This window comes from Amblyomma maculatum, chromosome 7 (genome assembly GCF_055883805.1).
Source record: "Amblyomma maculatum isolate TAMU_Amacu chromosome 7, ASM5588380v1, whole genome shotgun sequence".
NCBI classification, from domain to species: Eukaryota; Metazoa; Arthropoda; class Arachnida; order Ixodida; family Ixodidae; genus Amblyomma; species Amblyomma maculatum.
The window spans coordinates 125,690,801-125,717,518 of record NC_139350.1 but is presented as its reverse complement, the minus strand read 5'-3'; the positions used below and the strand labels follow the sequence as shown (position 1 = coordinate 125,717,518).

At 44.9% G+C, this 26,718-nt stretch overlaps 1 protein-coding gene and 1 long non-coding RNA gene across 8 annotated transcripts in view; one reads left to right on the top strand and one right to left on the bottom strand.

The window, feature by feature from the left end:
* LOC146184674 (uncharacterized) overlaps window positions 1-3,076 on the bottom strand; it is a 9,494-nt gene extending 6,418 nt beyond the window's left edge. The window contains exon 1 of the long non-coding RNA XR_014708580.1: window positions 2,981-3,076. This is a non-coding gene — a long non-coding RNA (uncharacterized LOC146184674). The remainder of the gene's footprint in view (window positions 1-2,980) is intronic.
* The window catches only part of LOC146184673 (uncharacterized), a 233,890-nt gene that overhangs the window by 106,004 nt on the left and 101,168 nt on the right, over window positions 1-26,718 (top strand). For 5 of the 7 annotated variants that reach the window (XM_084609448.1, XM_084609449.1, XM_084609446.1 and 2 more), the window contains 5 exons: window positions 5,872-6,068; window positions 9,117-9,402; window positions 15,570-15,626; window positions 21,043-21,162; window positions 26,226-26,434. In XM_084609448.1, coding sequence (XP_084465574.1) covers window positions 5,872-6,068; window positions 9,117-9,402; window positions 15,570-15,626; window positions 21,043-21,162; window positions 26,226-26,434 — 869 coding nt within the window. Of the gene's footprint in view, window positions 1-5,109; window positions 5,289-5,871; window positions 6,069-9,116; window positions 9,403-15,569; window positions 15,627-21,042; window positions 21,163-26,225; window positions 26,435-26,718 lie in introns of those variants that run through there. The other 2 variants (XM_084609451.1, XM_084609450.1) reach the window with 2 other exon arrangements.

Sequence of the window (26,718 nt, the reverse complement as noted above, 5' to 3'; positions counted from 1 at the left end):
GAACTTGCTTCGGATCACACAGATAGATTCGGAGAAATTTCTTGCACAAGGCGGGCTCGTCTGTACGTTGTGCGTCGCGTGCGCTATAGCTGCCTGCACGCCACATAAAAGGGAGGGGGGACCTCTCTTTTATTTTCGAAGTCTCCGGTTGTTTAATCCATTCCAAGTTGTTTGAACGAACAGTTCAGTGGACGAAAACATGTTTGGCGGCGTACTGTGGGGCACGTGCTCGAACAAGTCGAGATAGTTGAAGCATATGGGACTCCCATAAGCCGTTGCCACAGCTGAGAAGCCACTTGCCTAGCGTGTCGCGCTGCACTTTGGTAGCCAGCCCTTCTGAGTCGCTCAATTAATGGTGGACGGCGTTCGGTCGGTCGTTTCTTTTATTGTTCGCTCATCACGCCACACATCCAAGTGCGCAGACGCCCCTTTGGGCGAGGCTTCGCCACTTGCGGCGGCAGACAAAAGAAGAGCGAGAGAAGAAAGGAAGAACTGCGGAGAAGGAGCCTAGCGGCGAGAGAATCCGAATGATCCGTGGGTGGGGCTCCCCTGCTTCCTACAAAGCTTTGTCACTCCGGCGCTCAAAGCGGCGGAAGCGCGCCGCTCGCTCGTATTTTTGTCCCATCTCTTTACGTTCCCAGCACTTTTCTTTTGTTCCCTTCTTTTATCGTTTCTTCTGTCGTTCTGTTCTTGGTGGCACGCTGCCTAGCGTTAATGACTCACGATGACGCCGCGGAGTCGGCGTTTAGTTTCGCCTTGTTATGAATTGCTTCGATGCATTGTTGCGTTTTTTTATATTGACAGGAACGGAGACGTGCTCCGCCTTTTTGCCAGCAGCCGCTTCTTTTAGTAGTCCCCGACACGGCGCAGAGCAAAGCTTCCACAAAGATCAATAACAACAATAATAAAAAGGGATCAGGTAACTCTCACTCATGCGTCGTGTCCAGCTGTCGCATAGGTGGGCCCGGTTCTGCAAACACGGTAACATATCGCTTTTATTTGTATGTATATTTCACCACTTTAGCATCACGATGACAAAAGAGAAAGTGCCTGCGCAAATGACATTTATCAGGTGTGCAAGTAAATTGAACTGAGCTCTGGAAAAAAGTCAGTTTTCTCTGTGTTCCTTCGTAACTAGTTTTTTTATTGGCATGAGTTCCCGTACTTACGTATTTGTCTAGTTAAGCTTTTTTATTTGCATATCCCGCATTTTCTTGCGTCGTAGACGCTCTGAAATAATAAACACGCCCTCAAAACGTGCAATTTCTTCCCTTAATGAACGCACCCCTTGCTTTTGACACGTGATCTGTTCATAATGACGTTGAGTCATTTTGAACAGTCTGTTCATAACAGTCATTGTAAACAGAAACGCAGCCGATGGCTGCGTTTAGATAGAGACGAACGGACAGGCGTCCGTGCGCTGTGCGATGTCAGTGCTTTTCTCTCCTTCCACTTTCACTCCCACCATCCTCCCTACCTTACTGCGCGGTTCAGGCGTCCGCAGAACGTATACTGCGCCTTTACTTTCCTGTCTCCTCCCTATTATTATTATTATTATTATTATTATTATTATTATTATTATTATTATTATTATTATTATTATTATTATTATTATTATTATTATTATTATTATTATTATTATTATTATTATTATTATTATTACTACTACTACTACTACTACTGCCGCCTACCACACACTTCTAATTGAAGTTACAGATATGTGTAATAAATCTGTCAAATATCTTCCGTGGTTAGTTAAATTGCTGATATCATCGCGTTCCATAATATATTCTCCCAGATTCCTTAAATCGCTGCTATCGCTTTACATAACCTGAACTAAGCCGAAAGCGGCTTTACAGGAATGTGCAAAAAGTTTACATGAGTGGGCAAAAAAAAAAAATACTGTCGGCGTCTTCAAACATGTCGGCGTCTGTAAAATATACGAGGACATGCACGCCGCATCCGTTGGTGTCACTACCAGACGGCTGTGTCACGAGACAGCGATGAAGTTTCTTTCGAACCAGATGAGTAAATGGGGGGGGGGGGGGGGGGGGGATTAGGTGCAGATCGTACTCACATCTTTTAAATTTGACTCGAATACTCAAAAAGAACACCTCTACGGGTCTAACGCTTTATAATATGGCACTAGTTATATTTCCGGGTAACCTTCAACTGCTTGAGTCAGGAAGTTTAGTAAGTGAGCAAATCATGGAAACTTTGCAAACGTTCCTAATGAGAGCGCTTCTGTGCGACACTGAGCGCGTCTTGTCAATGACCACAGCTAGAAAGGACGATTCCAGGCAGCGAAACATCTGAAGCACGCGCTCCTGTCAAAGGGGCATATAAAATTTCGCGCCCTCGATCACCCAGTGCTTTAATTTGAACAGGTGTACGTCCTACCGTAAGTAAACAAACGCCGACACGGCTACTGAACTCCGCCATGGATAGATCAACAAGTTGGTTACAAGGCATGGAATACATGAATATAAATTTAAAACCTGTTTTCGTTCCCAGCGCAATAATTTTTATAACCTATTCAAGACGCGCGAAAATTTGTGTTTGCTCCAGTTTTTATACATGATCGCAATGGTCATTATGTAAAAGGCATTAGTTTTGGTCGTGTAGCAGCGCGTAGAAAAAAAATGACATTAAATTGAAAAAATGGTATTCGGTGGGAATGATATTAAATTGACTCTGGGACAATAATCTCACTCGCAGCGACGCGGATTTTGAGGCGATATATCGAGGCAAGAATGGAACTTCGGCAGGAACGATCGGTCTCTTTCATAAGGGTGTGTGAGTGCATAAATTGATTTTAAAATTCTAGCGAATGCTTCATACGACAGTAATAGCCGCATTCGAGATCACTCGCTCGTTCCTTCCTCATCATGGTCATGCATGCCGAACACCCTTTTTTTTTAATTGCATCTGAATAATGAGTTCTGACTGACACTACTCGATGACATTGAGGCCTACTCACCGACATCAAATTGTACGCTTCACATGACTCCATGACAGCAACTGACATTCGCACCTCGACAGAACAGCAGCGCGTGCGTGCAGCTGTACGCCCGTGCTGCTATCCGTATCGTCATCATGTGATGTCGCCCAAAGCAGTGCTCTGCGGGCCCCACGCGGGAGTTTCAATTTTGATGCGTTTTTTTTTTTTTACTTATTTATAATTATTTCATGGGTGCTGTAAAAAGTGAAATCGCGTACTGCGGTGACCAGGCCTTCGGCAATAAAAATCAACTATTCTTTCCGTACAATCAGAAAATCGCCGGGGTTGCCCTTAGTTATTTGATAATCCGCAAACATCCCGCCGTCTCATTGCTGTATCTCGTGATTTGGAGCGGCAAGAACCGCCTTATTTCTGTCTAATGCTGCATTCGGCACACCTCTGAAGACGAAAGCGCAGGGCTAATACGTCACGCCCAAGAGATTATAACTTTCGGTGTTCCGATTCCATTTTTTTTGGATAGACTACTCGCCTGTTTTTTGAGGCGTTTTCCGACTTCTCCAGCTGAATTCACCCTTGACATTCTACAAACGACACTCACCGAAAGTGTCGCACAGCATAGCTGTATGGCGATGTAGAACTCAACAGCGAATCTTGCACTTTATTCGCCCATGCCAGCAAACTGAATAGCTAGCTCGGATGGCATCGCCGATGTACTGGCATGTCGCCAGCTATATAGCGCTCAATGCAGGCACACCTACTTTCGCGATATATACGTGCACCACGGCCCACTTTAGGTTTATCAGGAGCAACGGCGCTCGTCTGTGATATCACCCACTTACTGTAATGCAACTCGATGCATTTTTTTTTTTTTGGAGATACCTCTGCCTAACCTTTTTCCACTCCATTTGATCCCTCAAAGAATAAACAGCACCTTGCCTGCCTTTGAACGTCACCCCCCCCCCCCCCTCAACACACGCACGCACGCACACACACTTGCTCATGCAACAAAGTGAGCTTTGCCTACAGATTCGAAGCTAACAAAACGTCGCTTTTTTTTTTTCCTTTTCTCGTGCATATAGGTCCCGCCCTATCCTATTCGCCTACAAAATAAAACCTAGATAAAGTCTCTTTTTATATTTTGAATGCTGCATAAAAACTCTGCTTCGAGCTCTGGCGCATTCATGTCAAATTCTTCACATCTTTTCATCTCGCCTAATTGATGCGCAGCCATGAACCGCACGAACAGCATGGAGCTTTAATTGGCGTTAATATAAAACGGTCAACACAGAGAGAGTGCCTTCAAATAAAAAAGAAAATAAATATCTGTTAGCGTAAGCCGCACTGCAAAAATTTTAATACGCCATACTGTCTCTATTAAAAAAAATAAGAGTTGGAAAGACTGCGGTACTCTGCTCGTAACCAAGGAGGTAATTGATCGTAACCGTAAACTCTCGCTCAGCTTGCCACAAATGTGCCTCAGCAAAGTTTGCATGCTACATTTTTTAGTGCTGCAGCCCCATTACCCGCATTCTCGGAAAAACCCGATGTCTGAAGCCGATTTGACCTTTGACCTTTCTGAGGGACTTCAGGTGTCCACAGAAACAGGTATGACAGATACTGCGCCTTTCCTTTCCTGTAAACAAGTTATAGAACTCCGGTGAACTTTGCTGCGTTCAACGGAACGCTAGTTGTGTTCCACAAGGGGCGTGTACCATGCGCAGCGGAGCAACGCTTAGGCTTTCGTACGTTCGCACAATGTGTGATTCATATCCAACGCCATCGCTAATAAAACATTACTTTAAGAAGATCGTATCTGTGAAGCACATGCAATGTGTGGTCTGGAAGCATGGCCGTCTGATTAACGCAGCAAAATAACGTTTAATAATTGAGACACAGCAAACACAATCCTGTGAAAACGCCCTGCTGCTGCACGATATTCCGTGATTAATTGAGTTAAACCGTCTATTTTTTTCTCTTTTAATGCTTATTCCGGTTTTTGTTGCATTGGTTTGCACACGCTTATTAATATTATTATTACGAGTACAGTGGTCAAAATCACTGTATTAAAAGCATTAAAAGTGGCGGTTTCCCCACCTCAAGCGTAAGAAACGAGCCGTCTAAACATGGCGCCAAAACGCCGCTCACGTGATCGTTGAACCATCAACCGCCGTATGCCGCATTGAGTGACTCCGCGGTGGTTGTCCGTGGCCTCCTCGCAATGAGGGGCCGTGGTCTTTTTTTTGATGCGCAAATGAGAGCCAAACTGAACAGGTGGCTCGCTGTAAAGTGCGAAATCGGCTGTCGAACACGCAAAAGACGTACTCAGGTACGTATTTTAGCTTTATAATGTCATCTTTAATTGTGTGTGTCCCATTGAGCGTGCTGTCGATCTTGCGTTTACTCGGTGTGCGGAGAAAACTCCAAGCGGCGAGACTCCGAGCCCACTTTCAGGTAGCAGGAACCGTGCAAGTTTCTTGCACATCCTTCGACAACTGGTAGTAAGTAATGCATTCAGGACGTTTGCCATGCTTTGCTGTACCGTTGTTATTTGTGCACTCCAATTTGTACTCGGATCGCACTCTCGCAGACCGTGAGCTCGTATCGGGAAAGTGGCCGATATACATAATTAGCATCGCCAGCGTTGCGTGCATCGCCGTGGCCGATGTTTTCCGCTACGTGTTCCGCTGGCCTTCGGTCGCTGGACTGTATTTGTGAGACTGTCGTGGTGCTGTCTTCGTCTGGCGCCTCAATATCTGGGACGGAATCGCATACATTGCCAAGCGCGCACTACTGCAATGGTTTCGGAAGCTTCGTGGAGTTTTCGGAACATCTGGCAGTTGGTCGTAAATGCCAGCGAAGGTAGACCTTCTCGAGCAGATCTGATTTCTCTGTTTCGTCTGGTGATGCAGTATGGAGCCCGTGGTCGAATGACACCAGCACCAGCGGAGTGAAGATGGAGCAGGCGAACGGGATTCTCAAGGTCAGCGCCGAGGGCGGGAGCTCGCCGCACGCGGCTGACGTCGCCAACGGCAGCGTCACGCCGGGCTACCGGCCCGTCAAGTTCTCGCCCACGGCACATTTGACGCGGAGTCCGTCGCAGACTCAGGTGAGCCCCTGGCTTTCCTTTGAATCGGTCATTTGATAAGCTCGATATACTTAACTCCAGGCATTCGCGAACGCAGGCCAATAACCGTAAATGCGTGAAAGCAAGCTGCGTTGTTTGGTTTTACGCATTTCAATTTAGTGTGGTGCTTTTTTAGCATGATCATCGCGAATTTCTGCAAGAGTCGGCCTGTCATGTGATATGTTTATTTGCCTTTCATATTTTTGTTCCCCGCAGGATGTCTCACTTTGGAGAAAAACTGTTTTCCATGCCACTTAGCAAGTGTTGAAAGGAAAGCAAAAGAAATTGAATTGTTGCCATAGAGTCTCCTCTTATGCATGCAAAGAGCATATTTCAGTACAGTGAAGGACTTGCACTTCCCGAGTCAGAATGTAATTTTTCCATCACAAACACATATTTCCAAAACATGCCAAAGAGTTTGTTCATCACTGAAATAAATTAGTAAGGACATTAAAATATTGTTGTGATTTCTTTTTTGTAATAGTGGGTGAGTAATTCGTATACATGGATCACCATTTAGTAGTCACCTACGACTGGAAAATAATGTATAATTGAATTTGTGTTGTCATGCCGGTTTGGGTTTCAACAGCTCAACTGTTGCTGTGGCCTCGATACTTCGAGAATACTTCGAAGATCAAGAAACTGCATTATAATTTCAGCTTATTTATTTGTTGACATTCTGACTCTTGAGGCAGGCTGGCTTAAGCATTGTAGTGGATTAAAATGACAAAGCAGTGGTTAAATTGCAGTTTTTTCACATCGCATGTCATTTACAATAAACTGTTATGTCACAGTTATCATTTGGCTGTTCAGTCTGAAATAGCCTGAGCAGAGAAAGTCTATTATAAATTGTCTATCTGTCATAGGAGAATGCCATGTAATGATCCACGCTGTTTACTGTCATATGCATCATTACAAACAAGAAATTTGACATCTGCAGTTCTTTAATTGCAACGTGCAGCAAATCATTTCAGAGTTCCTCTTGGAGAAAATTGTGTGACATGACACACTTGCAAACCACTAGCATGAGGCTTCCATTCAATGCTAATGAATGGCTTAGTGTGAAGCCTGCAGATTGTAAATAAACTTAAAATGGCCTTAGTTCCTCTTACATGTGCATTCATAGCTGAATATTAAAACCAGGGCTTTTTTCTTCGCATGGGACCACTGCTCAGCAAATATAATGTCTTCCTTATATGTGGCTTTACTGAACCCAAACATGCAGACTTTTCTGCATGCCTAAGTCACATAACAGTATTTTTTAATTTTTGCATGCAAATGATGAGCGGCACAGAAAAGAGAGATGGGGTGGTCCTAGCAGCGAGACAGCCCCTATGCAGAGTGCTCAGTGTGTGCTTGCTTTGAAGACATGCCATTGGAGACACAGCACCTTCACCAGATTCTTTCCTCACTAGACTTGCCACGATCGACAGGTTAACCTCAGCATGTCTTGGTTGGTGAACGCCACAGAGCACTTGCTTTGTGCACCAGTTCTATGTTTCCGCGTCTTGTCATGCTCTTCACACAAGTGCATGCGTGTGTTCACAGCATAGCACTCAGTGCTTTGCTTCACCACTCCTGCTAATGTATGCATCATCATGTGATGTGCCCATCTTGCCCAAGACCAAGAGGGTGTAAATATGTGGACCATAGGCACAGAGGGTCTCTAGGCAAACCTCCTGGTGTGACAATGACCATGCAAATTTATTTCATCTCTCCTTTTATGCTCTTTCTTGTGTCATGTGAGTAGCCTTTCACGCAGCACAACTGTGAAAATATTCTTTTAGAACTTATTTAAAATTGTTCCAAGCAGAAGGGTAATCATAACAGCCAATATTTCTAGTTTTGTTACCTCTTTAGCTGTTTTTACTCTATGTTACATTTGTTATGAACAGAGGAGAGTGCAGATAATGGGCAGTTGTACCATCATATCATCACATCTAGCAAAAGAAGAAAGGTCATGTTTTTGTTGCCTTTTGTATTCTGATGTACTAAAGGGTTGATAGTGAAAGTGACAGTAAACTTGCGGAATCAAGAGTCATTTGTGTTGCCTTGCTGGAGCAGTTGGTAAATACTATGGGTAAATGTTCTTGTGGATTTGTTGTTTACTTATTTGTTTGTTCTTCTATTTATACCAGATGCATACATTAGGTGATTTTTTTTTTCTGCTTTACAGAAGGGATTCAGTGATTACATGCAATGGGAAATTAAAATACTATAGCCCGAGGAAAAGAATTGAGGGCCATGTGCATAAATGCAAGACTTGTGCAAGGATGTTTTTATAGTACTCTATCATGGCATGTGTATTTTTGAGGGCCATGGAAGCTCCATCACCAAAACAGCCACTTTCTGATTTTGCTGTAGGCACATTTTTGAGAAGTTTTGCACAGTTGTTTGTTGTGTCCGTCCTTCCCCTGAAGGGACATTTGTAGGAGAGGATGCATGTTTGACTGATATTGCCATCCCACCCCTGTTTGCACATAGTAACATTTTTTTTTCCCTTCATGTGCCTATTTACTCATCCGGGCACTCCTCACCTCCATTTCCATGTACTGGGTCATCCATTTCTAGCTATCATGGTGTCACTGCTTTCAAAGCGCCATTGTGTTCGACACCGCCGTGCAATAAGGCTAAGAAGCAGGCCATGCAAAGCACCATCTCCTGGTCCCCCTGTGATTGTATTGCTTTGCTTCGATATACGCCCGCATTGGAGGCAATGTTGCTTTGAAAGCAGTGACTGTGTTTAGCTAGAAGTGGATGACCCTGTACCTTTACTGTGGGCTGTGGGAGGTAGCATACCTAGGCTCTTTAAACGTCATAGAACTTCAGTTCCGTATGATAGCAAACAGTAATACCTATAGCCCTACCTGGAGTATTGGACACTAGAAAATATGGCATAAAAAGGTGCTTTGCACATAATAATTGCAGTTGGTGGTCATGTAGAAACGTGCTGGGGCTATGTTGAGAAAAAGAAAATTGAGGCAACTGAATGTGCGGGCAGGTGGCAAATTGATGTGGCACAATGTGCAGGCTTCCCAGGAGACTACGCCACCTTCCCCCACAGCGGCACTCAAGTCGAGCTGGAATCCCATTGTGAGCCAGCTGAAAGAGCAGCAATCTGCCAGCTCCCCTCCTGCAATGGAGCAAGCACCTTTCCCACCAGCTCCCCACCTGCCTGCTGAGCATCCAGTTCAGCCACCAGTGCACTCACCAGTGCAGCCACCAGTTCAGTCACCGGTGCTGCCGCCACATCGGAACCCCTCAGGACTGCCCCCATCACAGAGCCCCACAGTCACCTTGCTGCAGAAGGCACGAGGTGCGATCATTTGGCACCGGTTTTTGTCCTGTACTCCTTTGTTTTTTGTGACAACCATTGCAGTTCTACTGATCATGGCTATGTCATGTGTGCATTTCCCATTGACAACTGCACCCTCGTTTTTGCACGTACACTGTACACAGACCAGATGCACTGCAGAAATAAATCTCAGCATCATTAAAAATGCTGACATTACATTTGATGGCAATGCGAGAAATGCTAAGAAAAGCCTTCATGACAAGTTGGGACAGTTTTTAACCTGATGTGTGATCATTGCACTGTGTGTAATCAGTCATAAGCAGTGACGCTAGAAGTATATCTTCAGTGGCCAAGGGTTGGGAAAGGGGGAGGGGGGCGGGAGGGGGCTGGAAAAAAATTTTGTTTGTTTTTATTTATTGTTTGTGTTCCTTTTTTGCATTTTTGCAAAGAATGATACTCAAGTTTCGCTTAATATGGTATATCCATCTAGCCCGTTTCTATTGTTAAAATTATTGCTCTATGAGAGCCAAAATGACGCCAAGTACCTCTAGTACTCGTGTATTTTTATGTTTTGTCAGTGTCATCAACATAAAATTGCCTACTGCAGTGTCCTGGTAGTCGCCAATATAATAGAAACAAAGTTTGGTTGCGGCAAAAAATGTAAATAAGGCAGGAAGTCAGGTGGGAGCATGGGGGCTGAGCCTCCACATGAAATACCATTTCTGTCCTCCCTGGTCATAAGTTACTTTTTTTTTTCTTTTTTTCACTATGGAAGTGCATCACGTTTGTCTCACCCTTCGCCATATATGCAATCAGGGTTCTCTCCAGGAAATTTTGAGAGGTGGACATTTGACAATTGGAAGAAGGGAGGGAGGGCGGGGGGGGGGGGAGGGGGGGGAGGGGGCTAGCGTCAGTATAAACTGAATAATGACAACATAGCAGAAGATGCCTTGAGAGAAAAAAAAACAGCACAGATGGCTGCCCAGCTCTTCTTTTCAAATGCAACAAAATCTTGTTACTTTGGCCCTCAAAAAATTGTTCAAATTATCTGAAAGTTCAAGTTATTGAACAGGCCTAAAAAACTGCCAAAAACTGTTTGCACTACAACAATTTTAAATAACGAGCATCTGGAATGTTGTGTATACATTTGAGATGAAAGCTGTGCGTGACTGATTTTTTGTGGATTCGTCAAGTGCTTTTGTTTTGCGAACACTGTTGGCAGTGTTGAAGAACCACTCCAAAGTGCACAAATACCACCCTGGCCCTTTTCACAGTGTGACGCAGTAGCAGTGGTGCCTCGTTACAAACGGCCCCTTTGCGTTATGGAGATACTTACTGCATAGACAATGACCCATGCGGTGAAGCATCTTCAAAATGCAATGGTTCAGCGTATTCGAGGAGCATATCTAGCACGTGGACGAAAATGAGAAAATATGAGTAGGCATTGGAACAGCATGACATTGTCCTGAATTAAAACTAAAGGACCAGTGACGCGCACTGCAGCTTTTGAAACAGTGTGGCTGGTTGCATTACAGTCACAGAAAGTTGTTTGTTCCCGAGCGTCGCAGATTTGAAGCCCGAGAGGTGGGTGGTGGTGGGCGGCAGAACTACTGCCGCCCTCCATGGGGAGAACCCCGAGTTTAGCTGCTTTGCCCAAAACGTACTTTCCAAGTGCAAAAGGGTATTCTGAAAACGGAGCAGTGCATGCATGGCAGCAACCTGCTGTTTTGCGTAAGAACTGGATGTGTAGGGCTACTTGTGTGGCCATTGGTTATTGTGTTGGACTTGTGATTATGCTAGGCATAACAGCCAAATCTGGGCTGTGAAGCACAATGTGGTAGCTTGCCACGGATTCTCGTAAACTTGCCTAAAAGCCAGAGCAACTTGTAGGGTTCTGCCTGGTAGCTTGTCAGTGCTGCGTTTAATCTCCATCACAAAGGCATCACTAAACCACTGCATGTGATGTAAGCTGTGCCAGACATATGCAGGCATCGCGTGAATTTTTGCCTTAGGCTGGAAGAGTCGGCACTTTACCCTATTCCTGTAGCAAGGAGCTGTGCTGGAAATCGAATGAAGTCTTGTGTAAAGAAGAGCTTATCAATTAGCCACATTATGCTCACACTGTACTCATACATTGTGCAGCTTGCCCCCTTTTTTCTTCTTTTACTTTTTAATGCAGTAGTATTAGAAGTCTCATCAGGGAAAAAGTGCAGCCTAGTCACATAATTCCCGGGACCGGAAGTGACAGCTATACACTTCGTTGAGTCTTCATTGCTTTTGTGTTGCTGCCTTTAGACACTTTCAGGGAAACATATAACCACCAGCTAGATCCATCGAAGAGATGTCTAATTGTGTTCAGAGAGACGTGTAGGAGTCCTTAAAGGGCCACTGTCCAGGGAATGCCCTTTTAAGAAAAGGAGCCCAGTGTTTCGATCAGGTACCGGAGATAGTCTGTGCAAAATTCTACAGCGACACGCGCGCCGCAAAGCATCGAAAATACAATTCAAAGCTCCCTCATGCTCTCCTTTGAGAAGCCAGCTTCACCGCTCCCTGCGCTGGCCCGACGGGCCCCGATAATGACGTACGTACCGGGAACGACGTCCATTAATCCGTCTCGCTGACTGACGGGAGAAGGATGGGTGTCTACCGCTCGCAGCGCGCTTTTCCCTCGCCACGGCCAGACTGAATCCAGCGGTGCGCGCTCCCTCGACCGTTTTTTTTTTTCCGCGCTCGCGGAGAGCCACGCCCCACCTCCCGCCAAAAACGCGGAGGAGGAAGGGGAATTTGTATTGCGGAGGCTAGACGACCTCGGGCAGGAGAGTGAAAAACCTTTGTGAGGGAACGGAAGGAGAGAGGCAGGATAGAATCGGGTGATTGCGGTGGCTGTAACTGCGTTATTAGTTACTCTTTTCAAAAACATTTTGCGGCCTTGCGTTCCAGGGGCGAAGTCTCACAGTCACCGGGGAAGAAAATATTTTCGACCGGAGGGTGGACAGTGGGCCTTTAAGCACAACCGTTTAAGAATGACAAAACTTCATATATTCCAGGCATAATAATGTGATTTATTTATTTGAATGCCCTTAATGTTCAAGTGGATATTAAATAGGGAAGGGGAGCAAAAAAAGAGCGCAATACTTGATGTTTGCTCACATTAGTTAACTAGTGCAATGGAAAACTATACATACTAAAGGTGAGTAATGCACAGTACAGCATTCAGAAAGTGATAAAAAAAGTTGTTCACATAGCACCGGTTTCACAAAACAGACATAATTGGGGCCAAAAATATTATCCTGGGCTGTTCTAAGGGATCCTCCCGTTGTCTAAAGGGTTATATCATTTGCGTACATGGCTGTGTGGAGCTCTGGGATCGCAGCCTTTGCTAATGGTGCTAGGGCCACGTTAAAAAGTAGCGGTGATAGGACCGCCCACTGAAGGTTATGATCAGACTTCTTCGTGCTGTTTCATTTTTGGTTTCATCAACTGAGTGATGGGTGTGAGCTGTACTAGTTGGTGTTTAGGTCTGTGAGGCACAAAAAGAAACTGCAGTACTATCGTTGGTACTCAGTTTTAATCACTTAAGCCATCCTGCTTGAAGAGCTGCAAGACATGTCAGCAGTTGTACAGCTGTTTTGCACTTATAAGCACTCTAGAAGACAACTTCCTTCATTGTATCATCCTCTTTCTTGGGACATGAGCTGAACTAGTATTGGCATCCAAAGTTTTCTGTCGTTTATTTTGTAAGGCAATGAGATAATGAACTACTAGGTGGTTAACACTTAGTTTGTCACAATCTTGTGAGCTAGCAAGCACATGTAGTGAAACTTGACAAAGTTGCAGTGGACACATTAATTGCATAGGTTTGCTAGTGTTTCTGAGCTATGACATCCATAAATTTGATAGAAATATTTTTACGTTTTATACTTCCTAAACAACAATCTGCAGCATTGCTTGAACATGGCTTCATGGTGCAGCAGCCATGGACCGATTCTTCAAATTCTTCATGGAGCGTGATACTGGAAAAGAAGAGAAAGAAGAAAAGAAAGAAACTAAGCAGTGTTATAAATAATTAATGGGAAAGAAATTACTTCAAGTCCTAATTCAAGTAGCTGGAGGAAGAAGTCTATACTTTTAGCGCATTCTGCTGCTTTACACTGCTCTAAATCTCCGTTCATGTTGCGTACACAGCTAATGGTGGCTTTTGTGAGCTTAACGTGGAATGGTCATGTTGCCGTGCATAGTTGATGGCAAGTGAGTATGCTGCAGCACAGACTGTGCTATACCTGCCATAAAAAGGGTGGGAAGTTGCAAAGCAGAAAGCACCCCTCCCTAGGATGCTTTCCAACCAGTAGCCTGGACTGATTCTGATGAAATCATGGGTAATCCCCTTGGACTTGCTAGCGTGACATCACAGGGTGTGGAAGATGAAAGGGGATTCACCATGGTTTATTTGGATTAACCCACCTTCATGAAAACAGTCAATACCGTTGGCCTAACGGCCTCCTTTGAAGGGCATCTGCCGCTTCATCCTTCAGGTGTATCCGGCTATAGTACTCTCAGTTTTCATTTGTGTGGTGCGAACACCATTGCATGGAGGTATAATGGATTCAGCCTGTATTTCTCCTGCAGAACCTCACACTTGTGTGCTCTTGTATTCATTTTTCGGTTATCCTGTTTGTGTTTCATTTGACGCTTATGATGCACGGTTCTTGCTTGTTCAGAACCTTGGCATAGCCCTCTGCTTTCCCACTATCTCGGCATGTATTTTTGATAACAGGATTAGGAATATGAAAATTCCATGCCCTGTGACTTCTGTGCAAACCTGCATGGCAAAGGGTGTTGGGTAATCACACAGCTGCAGCAAATTTGAAATTTCAGTCACTATTTATTTAATATACACTAGCTCCGTAGGGTATGTAGTGAGGTGATAAATAAAAAGTCCAAGAAGTCCGAGACCAAGCATGTCCGAAAAACCATCAGCTTGGATTTGGGGTCTGTAGATGTAGTGATGTTGTCGGTCACCGTCCTATATGACTGCTATAAAACCACAGATTTAAGTGCTTAGATGTGCACTTAAACAGTGACCAAATAGCATTGGTTTGGGTGACTGCTGTGCAGCGCCTGATGTGTTGGAGCACACAGATCACAAATTAGCTTGAGAGTTTAATTTCTTTTCACTCACATGCTGCTTCAGCCAAAGCACATCTTCTGCTGGACCCTGGAAATCACAGTGCTCTCAATTTGGACTGATCCTGCCACTCTGGCCAACGAAATCTGTTATTCGAGACAAAATTTGATTATTTTTTCATGCACCTCCTTGACTTCATACCGGCCCCACTGTGTCTGTGTATGCATGCGGCGCATTTGGTGTTGTCGTTTTTAATGTTGCAAACTTGCACGAGTACATACTAAACAATACTAAACTGCATTGTGTGCTCAAACCTGAACCTATGGGCTGTCTGCGAAGCCACTGCCAGCAGTGCTGTGACTGTGTGCTTGCCGTGCGTATAATAGATTTGATAGCATTGCTGGCTTTGACATTGCCATGATCTAGAGTCGTTACCACAGGAGCTTCCACATTATATTAGACTAACACACACCTTGTCTTCCAGGAAAGATGTATTCTGAGTACCGTAAACAGTCGTTCAGATTTCTTAGAGGGGCTGAAAGCAGTCATTGATGCATTCTCAAAGCAGTGGGAAAAGTGAACAGAACGTGCTTTGCTTTTCCATCTGCATTCTTTCTTATATAGTAGTACTAGCAGAAACTGTGGTCTTTGCTTCATTCATATGTGGCCAAGTTGCAGTGCTCTTTTGCGTGTGCATGATGTGCACTGTGTGTGAGTGGGTACAACACTACTGCATGCCTCTTTTGCTCGTCTACATGCTTGCATTTTATAACTTGTTCATGAACTCTCATAGGTTTCATTTGCACAGGAACAAATACTATTTATACTCCTGGAGCATTGGAGAGTAACTATATAAAAAAAAAAAAATTATGTTTAGGGTGATCAGTTTTCAAGTGTGTAAAAACTGAGCTATCAGACGCGCTTCTCCGTTCTTAGGTTGGTGTTTTGTTGGTTCATTATTATGGGATACAGAGTAGTGAAGGCACATACAAGTTACTGGAAATTTTACTTTAGAGTGTGCTTTGCTTGTTCATTGCGGTGTTTTTCTTTTTTCTTCCTATAGAAGGCCAGATTCCCAAGGGAGCCTTGTACATTGATGACCATCATGACAGCACTGCTGGTGAGTACCATGAAAGAACAACCTCACATTACAAGCTAATGATTTTTCTTTAGGTACCAAAATATTCATTATGTGCTGCTTTTGACAAAAATTTTATTAGGTTGCTGCCTTTGCTACGGTAGGAGTCAGCTTTTACTCGTTTCAGTTTTCTTTTATTGAGGATGTTATCAGCAGCTTTGTAGAGGAAAATAAATTTTACAAAAGTGAATGATGCTGTAGCAAACTTGAATGTAGCAAAATTGAATGTTTTCAATTCTTTTTTTCCGGTGCAGTTATTGTTTTAACTTTTTTTTAGCTGAACACATAAATGTAATGCAGCTAATTTCACTTCATAATGCTCAGTTTTCAGTACAGGGTTTTACTTCAATGAAGTCTTTACTTAGTAAAGCAGAAGTTGATAATTTTTTTTGTACAAAATGGCTTCTAATTTGTTTATTTCCATGCATCCAAATACATGGTCCAGAATTCACGATTGTTGCTGGGCTTCACCAAAAGCAGCTGCTGACATTGATGCAATGGAACTATTTCTTTTTTTTTTTTGTCACTTTTTTTATTGTTCCATATAAACTCATGCTGTACTAACTCGACCATTACACTGTGACTGCAGCAGCATTCCTGCATCATACGTTGCAAATGTCATTTTGTAATAGTGGCTTACTCTGTGCTGCCATGTTTGATGGTGCATGTTTTGCACGCGAGGCACAGCGATACCACACAAGTCATTGTGTTTGTTGGCTTTTGGTATGTTGTGTCCGCACCGACGCGCTTACAGGAGACGTGCATTTTGTTGTGGCTGTAGGTGCAGTTCCATCTCCACCGTGGCACGAGAGTGGCCTTAGCTGAAGGCACAGGAAACTAAACTATGCTCCTGACAGTGCTCGGGCAGTGCTGTATCAGATGCATTTGTGTGAGCTGGAACTGAGGCTTGTTTCTGTCATCTGCTTTCTTCTTTTTTTGTGTGTGTCCCTTGCAGCCTAAAAGATGCTGTTTTCAGACTCCATTAATTGAGGATTGTGTATAATTAAAATGACAGCTGTGAAAACAGCTGAGGCGCACACGTGCCGCAGTTTTGCCCTCTCCACATGCTCTCCCTCCTCGCTTTTTCCTCCTTTCCACAGACAAACTAAGAATGGTTGTAGGGTGTTTTGGATGTTCCATGCATACAGAGTGTTTACAAAAGCCTCAGATCTGGCAAATTCTAAAGAAGCATGTCAGGCTAACAAGAAATAAAAGAAAGCAGCAGGCGACAAAGTTCAGTTTATTTCACACAGAGCATTTGGCTGTTATGTTTCTGGACTGATACCTTTTATTTCTGCAGTCTTGTTTAAAAGCACAACTAGGAGTCTGCTTTATATACTCCAGAATGTTGGCACTGTTACTCCCTGTGGAAGCCACACAAGTTGGCATATTTAGTTGTACAACCACTGCCCCATATCTCTTGATAAGTGGCCTCTGTCTGCGCAAGAATGGTTTTTGCGAAACCGGCACCGCGGAATCTGCAGCTGTATCATAATCTCCAGCATCACCATCAACAGCCGCACTAATACTGTCAGTATCATTGGCTAGGCAGCTGATCAAGCTCAATGCAAGCCGAAGCTAAAGTCTCGGTTTCGAGCGGCAGCGGCGGGGTCCTCTGTGCAGTGCCAGTTGGTCATCGACAGTAGTGCGCAGTCGGTGCAGCCCCCTCCCCTCAAACAGACATTTAAACTTGAATCCGGTCTCCCCCCTCCTTTCTGTTGGCGCAAATAGTAATCTCCCAATATTAATTTTGGCAGGTATACGGCTGCATAGGAGGCACTGCTGTGTTGATGTCATTAACAGATCAAAATGGCAGTGATATTTGAAGTGAGGGCAATGCACTTGAGACATAACACTTCATAGTCTTGGTTTTTTATAGCTGGTGCCAACTGTATTTCTTGTTCAACTCCTTCAGGTTATCCGAGTTGTATCATGTTGGCAGTAACGCGCCGCAACCCTCAAGATGAGTCCTCAGATTTAGGGCCCAAAGCCTAATTTACTAAAGCGAATGTTAGCGGTGTGCTCGACAAGTTCTGTTGGCTGTTCCACCTTCTTATGGTTTAGTTTTTTGCCATCTTTTTAATCTTTTAATTTTATTTTTATCTCTTTCGCCAGGCCTCTGTACAGCGGGCGGTGTACACCGTCAGCATATTCTCATTGGCGACATGGCAGCAAGAGGGCAGTAGTGTATCTATTGATTTCAAAGCACTTGAAAGTGACCGTCATTTGTCATTTGTGTGCATTAATGGCGTAATGCTAGCATTAAGGATAATGCTATCATTATACAGCATGCAAAGAATATTTAGAAAACTGTCGACCAATTTTTCCAGCCACTTGGTATTTAGGCAGTCTAAATTGACATTTCTTTGACTGAATTTGTTGTTTTGCATGCCTGGATGCTTGAACAGGCATCAAAATCAGCACACAGGTTAGCTAAAAAAAAAGGTAAGTAATATTGGTTAGGTAATCATCTTTTTCACGAAGTGGTTACTGCGTTAAAAAATGCACGGACAAAAGAAGAAGTGGACAGGACGTGCGCAGTCCTGTCCACTGCTTCTTTTGTCCATGTAATTTTTAGTGCAGGAACCCCTTCGTGGAAAAGATGAACGTTTACTAACTAACCCAGATTACCGCTCGACTACAATATTGATAAAAGCAGAATACCATCAGTGGTGCATACACTAGCAGGGTTGTGGCGAAGTACTGCTTGCAGAGTGTGAAAAGTGCACAGTGTCAGGCATATTTTCATGGCTACCGACGCTAACCAGTTTCAGGAAATTAACATAACAGGTCACATGCAGTACAGTCGAACCCGGATATATGGAATTTTGGTTATATCGAACTCACGGAATATCCCCTTGAAAATCCCATGTAAAAGTATAGGAAAGCCGCGTCATATATCGAACTCAATTTCACCAGTCGTTCGATATATCGAACTCCGCACTACGCACTGGAAAGTGGGCCTTCCCCAAAGACGATCGCATCACCCTCGGTTGTTTGCCGCGTGACGTTTTCTAGCCACGCGCGGAAGGAATGAGAGGGGACAGTTCGGCTAAGGCAGCGCCGCGTCCTATCCCCAAAAGCGCGCGCATCTGCGGTTATCATTTCCCGCGCTCCAGCACGTGACGTTTGCAAGCCATGTGCGTGAATGAACCAGAGAGAACCGGTGGGAACGAGAGGGAGAAAACGCGATAGAGCGAAGCGTAAGGGTGTGCCCATTCTTTTGCCGAGCTATCTCTCTCCTTCCTCTTTCCCGGCCTTCGTTCGCAGTAGCACGCGCTACGCATGCGCCAAGCCAGCTCAGCCCGTTTTCAGACAGAACGTCGGACGCTTTCTCCAGCGTGGGTTGCGAACCCTCTGCGCGCGGCGGCTGACATGGCTATGGCGCCTGCGGAAGTTAAGAAGCGGCAGATTATTTTTCTTTTTTTTTGCGAGAGTCGTTTGTTCGTATAGTTGTGCTGTACGCACGGCGTAGCGTAAGATAAGGCATTACGAAGTGGCTTTTTTTTTTGCGCGGGAGTCTTATTTTTGCATGTATGAATCAACGAAAGCACGCGGTCAGCTGCGATCATGACACCGACTTTAAGCACTTTTTGCTTCAAACATCATTTGCAGCTACTTTATCACGCTTTCCAATGATTTTATGGCAGTAGACTACGCCCGCCCCAAGCCAAGCACGGCGTGATAAATCGAATCAGGCTTGTGCAATCAAGCCATCACGGGCAGTCTGCCAAGTTTGCTCCCCGCCACCGTAGGAGCCATCAAAAGATAAACACACCGTGACATTATCGCTGCGCAGTATCTTGGCGTGCTGCCAAGAAATGAGCTGTGGATGAGACCACCGAAACGGAGTGCGACATGCAAGCGATACGCTGGCGCGGTGGCTCGTACGGCGCAGTTCCAACAAGTTGGAAATTTTTTGCTCTGTCGCTGCCGCTTGTCGCTGAGATCGCTTAACGCTTGCATGTGAGCGAGCTGTCCTTAACGCTTTTTTATTTCCAAATTCTCGAGTGCAAAAGTGGAGGGTGGGTTCATTATGCGAGTGAGTTGATTACACGACAAATACAGTATCGTTTTTTCGCATCGTAAGTGCCTCCCCAAGCCGATTTCTGTATATCGAATTATCGATATATCGAACTATTTCGCGATCCCCTTCGAGTTCGATATATCCGGGTTCGACTGTACTACTCTGTTGCTGTTGTGGGTCAATTTTGGAACAGGAAAGGGTTCCATTTGAGCAAGATTTTTTTTATGCCTCTTTACTTCTGTTGCAGTGATGTTTGATTGTATTGTGCTTCTTGACGCATAACTTTCTTCTGTTTTATTGTTAACACACGCTTATTTTTTCTGTCTGATACATTTCTGGTAGGATCCTTGAACTTTCATGCCTTCTGCTTGCGCATGGCCCGGCTAACTACAAATCTGGTGAACCACACTGCCAGCAGTCCTCCTGTAGTTACTTCAGTTTCTGATCCTCGCGCAGTGCATGCTCCAGAGGTTATTGGAAGGACCGGAAGTTTGCGCTCAGTCTACCTATCGCTCATCCGAAAAAGTGACCGCAAGCACGTGTGATCTGGGTACATATATGGCACGCAGTTAGGATTTGTGTTTAGTAGAAGCGATTTTTTTTTTTCTTGCGCGTGGAGCTTCATGAATTGACAGGAACAGGTGTCGGCAGGAGGCGTTCAATATGAGGGACTTGGCCACACCAACCTGAGACACCATGAATAGGTCACCATTTGGTTTGAGCTAGTTGGTCGTCCCGTAGCATATCTGCAGAAATGCTCACTGCCGCAAAGAAATGAAGACAAACTACGAACGACACAATAGTTGGCGCTAGTTTGCTCTTTTGTGTTTTGTCCTTGTTGCATTGCATCAGTTTGTATTTCTGGAGGAATTGTCGGCTTGCATACAGGTCAGCTTTCCCAATTTCACTGGTCATTTTTGCAAGCTTTAATGCTGTATATGTAGTATACATAGCTTCAGTTAGTGTGACAGAGGTTCACTGCACTCTCTGTCACTGTCTCTCTCTCTTTCTTTTTATTTTTCTTCATTATTGTCCTTGTGTGTAAGGAAAGTGTACACTTTTCAAAATGGTTGTTGTGCCATTTGACCTTTTTTTGTGTACCAGCAGGGTTGGAAACATTTCCTTCGAACTTTGTCGAGGAATATTGCTGCTCACTTTAGACCCAAAAGACACTATTCACACAAGCGTACCCAAATTACATTTCCTTCATATATGCATGCTTGTAGACTTTTGTATCTTTTGCTCGTTTTGTTTATCTTGCAACTCATCAGTGTTACCATTTCAACAGAATGCAAAGTTGCAAAGGAAGCCAATCAAACATTTTAAACTTATTTGTTATTTAATGTACTCTGTTGTTACATTATCTTACAGCCTATAGAGAGCATCGCAAAGAAAACACAAAAGGCAAATATTCACTTGACAGAACATCAGCACAAGGACCTGAAAATACAATAAAGCAGCAACAGCATGTGCAGCATCCACTGACAACACGTAAGGTTCTACATGGCATTTGCAAGAGGGTCACAGTTAATAGGGTGTAAACCTAAAGAGATGAGACTCTGAAGGTACCTGCTGTGCCCTGGGAAATGTCCTCACTTCCTAATATATTTTATAATACTGTATTGTATATACTTGTGTTAAAAGTGTTAGCTTTCCTTTGTGTGTTCCTCAGTTTGCGCTGTCGTCACTGTCCACAACGCCGACCTTGGCAGTGAACCAAGATACTGTGTGCCGATAACAATGCCACAGGTGTCTAAGTGCTGCAACATTTGCACCATCCTGCGCGAAAATACAATATTACACCACAACTGATTCAGGCTGGCTGCATCAGTGTTTTATCATCAGATTTATCAAAACACTGGTTTTTACCGCACAGGGGGTCATTGCATGGCCTACAAATTCGTAAGTGACGGTGAAAAGTCTAGTCCTCCCACTAGGTATCCCTCCCAATGAAGTACGGTAGACTCTAACTCAAGCTTGAAGAGACTAGAGATTTGTGTTTTGAATTATCAGAAGTGTACGATATTAGGGTCTAAGCCTAAATTTACTTATGAATGGCTATACTTACAAAAAGTATCTTAGAACTATTTCTCTATGCAGACATAGCTAAGGGCACTAGCGAAACTTAAAATAGGTGTTCAAGGTGCTGATGTGTTTACCAGCAGTCTCTAACTTGCTGTGTGGATGATAAAAAAAGCTGTCAGCAATGTACTGATTCCTCAGTAAAGTAAAGCCATGTTTATCCTCATCAAGGGACTAAAAAAAAATGTCTGAATTATCTAATGTTTGAATCATTTTGTTGTTTGAAAACAAGAATTTGGAAAACCTTTTTGCACCACGTATTTAGCTGGTGAAAGAAATAAAAAAGTGTTATCTACTTCGGGTTGAGGACTGCTCAGCATTGGCAGTTTTTTGCATTTTTATGTCTCTGTACTGCCTGCACACTTTGAGGAATATTGAAGATGGACTGCTTTCATATCCCTTAGTGTGGCTGACATGGCTGTTAATTCAATCCCATGACCTGGGGCTCATGAGCCAAGCACCACAGCCATGAAGCCACGTGGCATGTCAGTGCGTTTAGCCACCGTGCAGTCAACTGGCTATGAGTCTGAGTGCCAATGATCATCTCATTCTAGATCCCCATATGCATACTCGCGAAAGTGACCCAGCTTGTGCAGGACAGTGCAAGGAGGCAAAGTTGTGGCCCTCTGCGCTGCTATGGTTGGTTCATGGCGACCAATTTGATTGCTCTCACTTTTCACCAAAAATTAAAAACTTCGCATCTTAGACCACAGTGGACTAGAAAAACAAACTACGTAAGACATCAATGTCCAGCCTTAAAGCCAGCACATGCAACCTCACCGGGTACAGTGCAGCACTGGCTGTGGGGCACTTACAGCATAATTTTATTTTCAGATTTCACAATTTGCGGCAGTGTTTACGCAGTTGACGCCGTTCGCGATGCTTGCAGTCTGGTGAAGCTAATATGCTAAAGCTGAGCAGGCTACGTCTCATTGTAAATGCCACATTTCAGGCAGCGTTCCACAGCCTATTCTTTGCCTTCAGGCCTCACGGAGCGTAGAAGGAATGGTCCCGCTAGTGTTGATGCTCAGGTTGCTGCTCTTTTGTCAGTTTTGTCAGTTTCATGGCCTCTCTTTGTCGCATTTTGCCAGTATGTTGCCTTGCCGTCAATTTACCGCTGCCACTATTCCTCCAGCCCGACTAACATAGTACAGTGTAGACCGCTTATAACGTAAGTCGCGGGAGTTGCGAAAATCTGCGCTATAAGCGGTACCGCGTTATAACCAAAACATCGCGTTTTTAGGCTGTTACGCATGTGAAATCGAGCAGCCTACTTTTTAAACACAACTTATTGCACATTTCACATACACGCACGCACACACAAAACAATTGCAACTCAGCAGGAACGATGTTTATCACAAGTGAATTATCTGCAGAAGAATGCGGTGATCTTCGTCTGGCGGCGTTTTTTCACTGCACTCTGAACGATCTCGTCTTCAACAAAGCTTAAGCACTGAAGCGCCTTATCGCTCAAGCTGTTTTTCGCGCAGTAAATTTTAACTTTGTTCAGACATTCGAGCGCGTCCTTGAAAGGCACATCAGGCATCGGGTCTACATCGTCGTCGTCAGATTCATCTTCGGTCGCAAGCTCCACGCCACTGCGCACCGCTTCGACAATCGCATCATCCGTGCTCACTTCCTCGCAGACAGCCAGCTCATTTTCGTCAGCATCGACATATTCTTTAAAAGTGTCTGTCGCGGAAACAAAGTTGCTCTCAATGAGGCCGGACCACACGTCGTCAGCGTCGACTGCCTCATCGACAACGTCGCCCTGCTCCTCAGCTTCAAGAGCCTCGGCATTGCGCATGAAGCCAGCCTTCTGAAAGCATTTGCTTATTGTTGTGGCCTTCAACTGCCACCACGAAGCAGCAACCATGTCAATTGCGCCCCTTAGATGCACCTTGAGGGGCTGCTGCTGCTGTATGTTCAGCAGAACTCTCTCGCAAAGGCGTTTCTTGTACAGTGCCTTTACAGTGGCGATGACGCCCTGGTCAAGGGGCTGACTTTTAGCGGTAGTGTTAGCAGGCAAAATTTTCAAGTTGACTGCAGTCAACCTTGGCTGGATGTTATGAGCTGTGCAATTGTCAAGGATAAGCACAACCCGCCGCTTCTCTGCCACCATATCTTCATCAAACTTACAAAGCCAGCTTGTAAAAAGCTCTTGCGTCATCCACGCTTTTTTGTTCGCTTTGTATGTCACTGGCAGGTACTCACTCTTTTTGAAGCAACGCGGCCTCGCTGATTTGCCAATTACGAACAAGCGACGCTAATCGGTGCCGTCCATATTTGCACAAAACAACACTGTGATACGCTCCTTCGAAGCCTTGAGGCCAGAGCAGGGTTCGCCTCTCAGCGCGAGACTGCGTTTGGGCAGGAGGTTGTAAAATAAGCCAGCTTCGTCAGCATTGTAGATGTCCCTGTCCGCATATGACGAGAACATAGGTTCCAAATTTAAACGGAGCCAGGCTGCGATGGACTCGTCGTTCACTTCGCCGCTTTTGCCGCAAACAACTTTGCAGCTGATGCCATGGCGGTCTTTGAAACGTTGGATCCACCCATTAAGTGGATTAATGTCGTCGTGGCCTAGAAGAGCACCGAGGCACCTAGCTTTTTGTTGGAGCAGAGGGCCACTTACTGGTATGCTCTGACCCCTCACTTCTCGAAACCATCTGAAAAGTGCTACGTCCACGTCCTCATACTTCGACGCACGAATTCTCTTTCGCGACAGCAAAGAAGAATCTTGCTGCAGTTGCTGCCGCACCTTCTCCCGATTCTTGTAAATAGTCGACACGGTTGTGTCAGATATGCCATACTTTGGCGCCACCGACACTTTCTTCAACCCGCTCTCGACGTCCTTTATAATGCATTCCTTCGTTTCGAGCGATAAAGCATGCTGCTTTTTCACGCCGCTTGAAGACGCAGACGCCGACGCCATGACAGCAGAATCAACAGCACAAGTAGCACAAGTCACGACGACGGACACAACGAAAAGACTGGCGGGCCGGAAAAAAAAAAAAAGGCTGCGCTACTGCTTCTACCCCGCACTCCGTGCCGCGCATTCTCGGATTGGGCGCTGCCAGCATGACGTACATGCTCCATGGTTACCATGGTGATGTACGCGCCTGCCTTTCGGCGGGTGCTTCGGGGTTGCCTTCTCCCTCTCTGTTTTCGTCGCGCGCGTCCGCCCAACAGCCACTGCGGCCATTGCTCTCCACCGCGGACTGCGCTCCCTCGAAGGGCGCGGAGTGCGCCCTTCAACCTCCCAAATACCGTGCTATAACCGGTATTCTGGTTTGCGCGCCTGCGTATTATGCGGTCTGCCTATACATTGAGTTCTATGGTACGAATACCGGGAGTCAGAAAAACCCGCGTTATAACCGGTTCCGTGCTAAAAGCGGTTACGTTATAAGTGGTCTCCACTGTATTAGACTATATTATTACTTTTTTTTTTCATTTTCAGCAGTTAACAAACTATTACTGCATGATTCTTGCTTTCTTATTTTAATGCCTTGGAGGCATTACAGGCATAACAAATTATGCTGATGATTTAAAGGCCTAGTTCTCTGGAATGTCCAGTGTCGGTGTTGTGAGCAGAAATTACAAGTATGCCTCTGGCAGGTGGTAGTTGGCAGGGGTGACCTGATTGGTTGGCGGGTTGTGCGAAGTCAAGAGGCCACCTGACATAGTTTGCAGGAGCTGGTAGCTCAGGTAGCTCATTTGAGATGGGAGTGTGAAAGTGACATGACAGTCGCACCTTCCAGGACCCTTGAATGCCGAGCCAGGCACGCTGCTCTCAGACCACACAGGCATACTCATGTGGCATGGTTCAAATGTGGCTCTACATCTCTGTCGGGTAGTCTTTCACATAGTGTGGTACTAGCTTACAAACCAATTCTACAGAGTGTGTGTACAGTAATGGAAGCACTAATTAGGGGATGAGTAATTAAGCAAGTGGGGAAGTGCAGCTAAAATTTGTGTTTTGTGCACCTCTAATATATTTGCTTTTTTTCTGGCCATAGTTCATAGAAGATGCCAGCAGTAATTTAACTGGGCATTGTTCAAAAGATACTTAAAAAACATTCGATTTACATTCAGTTCTTTATTATTATTCGAATTCACATTGCACAAATTTTGCTATTCACACAGCTCAGTTTCATCATTAAGTTCGTGAGCAGTGTTACTGTGCTCATTCTGGATGGCATTAAAGCAGTGTTGATTGAGGGGAGTCATCTTTCCCCGATTTCCTTTTTGGGGCGTGTTTAGCAAGCAAGGGTTTTTCACCATGCTCAGAAGGGTTAGTATGTTACAACTGACATGCAGCAGCTTTCAGTTTCCGAATAGGTTGCTTGATTTTAACTTTGTAGGCTGACATCCGCATGGTTTTGTGAACGGAAAAGCTAGCAGGGGAAGCAGGGGAGAACAAAGCACAAACATCAGGTGCGTGTTTTGCTGCCTCCTCTTCTGTGCGACAGATCCCCGGCGACCTGGTGCACGGCCAAACGAGCCCTACATGTATGACCAGCGGGTGATAGTGGATGGTGACAGGGTGCACACAGACACTTACTACGCCATGCCCACTGTGAAGGAAGTGTCAACGGGACAACGCACCACCATACCTGCGCCACCCAAGTATGAGGGCATTGGGCCCACCATAAACGGCATCCCCGTTGGACTGCGTACCGTGAGTAGCTATGATCTTGTTTCTGCTCAGCTGGGGGGGGGGGGGGGGGGGGGGCAGTTTGCTGCCCTGACCGTGTCCTGTGCCAGCTGGGGTTTCTCTCGAACCGCAAAATGTAGAAACTGTTCCTCATATTAGCAAGTCGGGCTAAGTAAACTCAACAGCGTGATGAGGGGTACAAATTTCTTTCCCAGCAACAGTGAACATGAAATCAGTTTTGCAATATAATCCAACTCGTATTTTTTTTATAAAGGCATCATTATGCAAATGAAAAACATTTCTTCCGA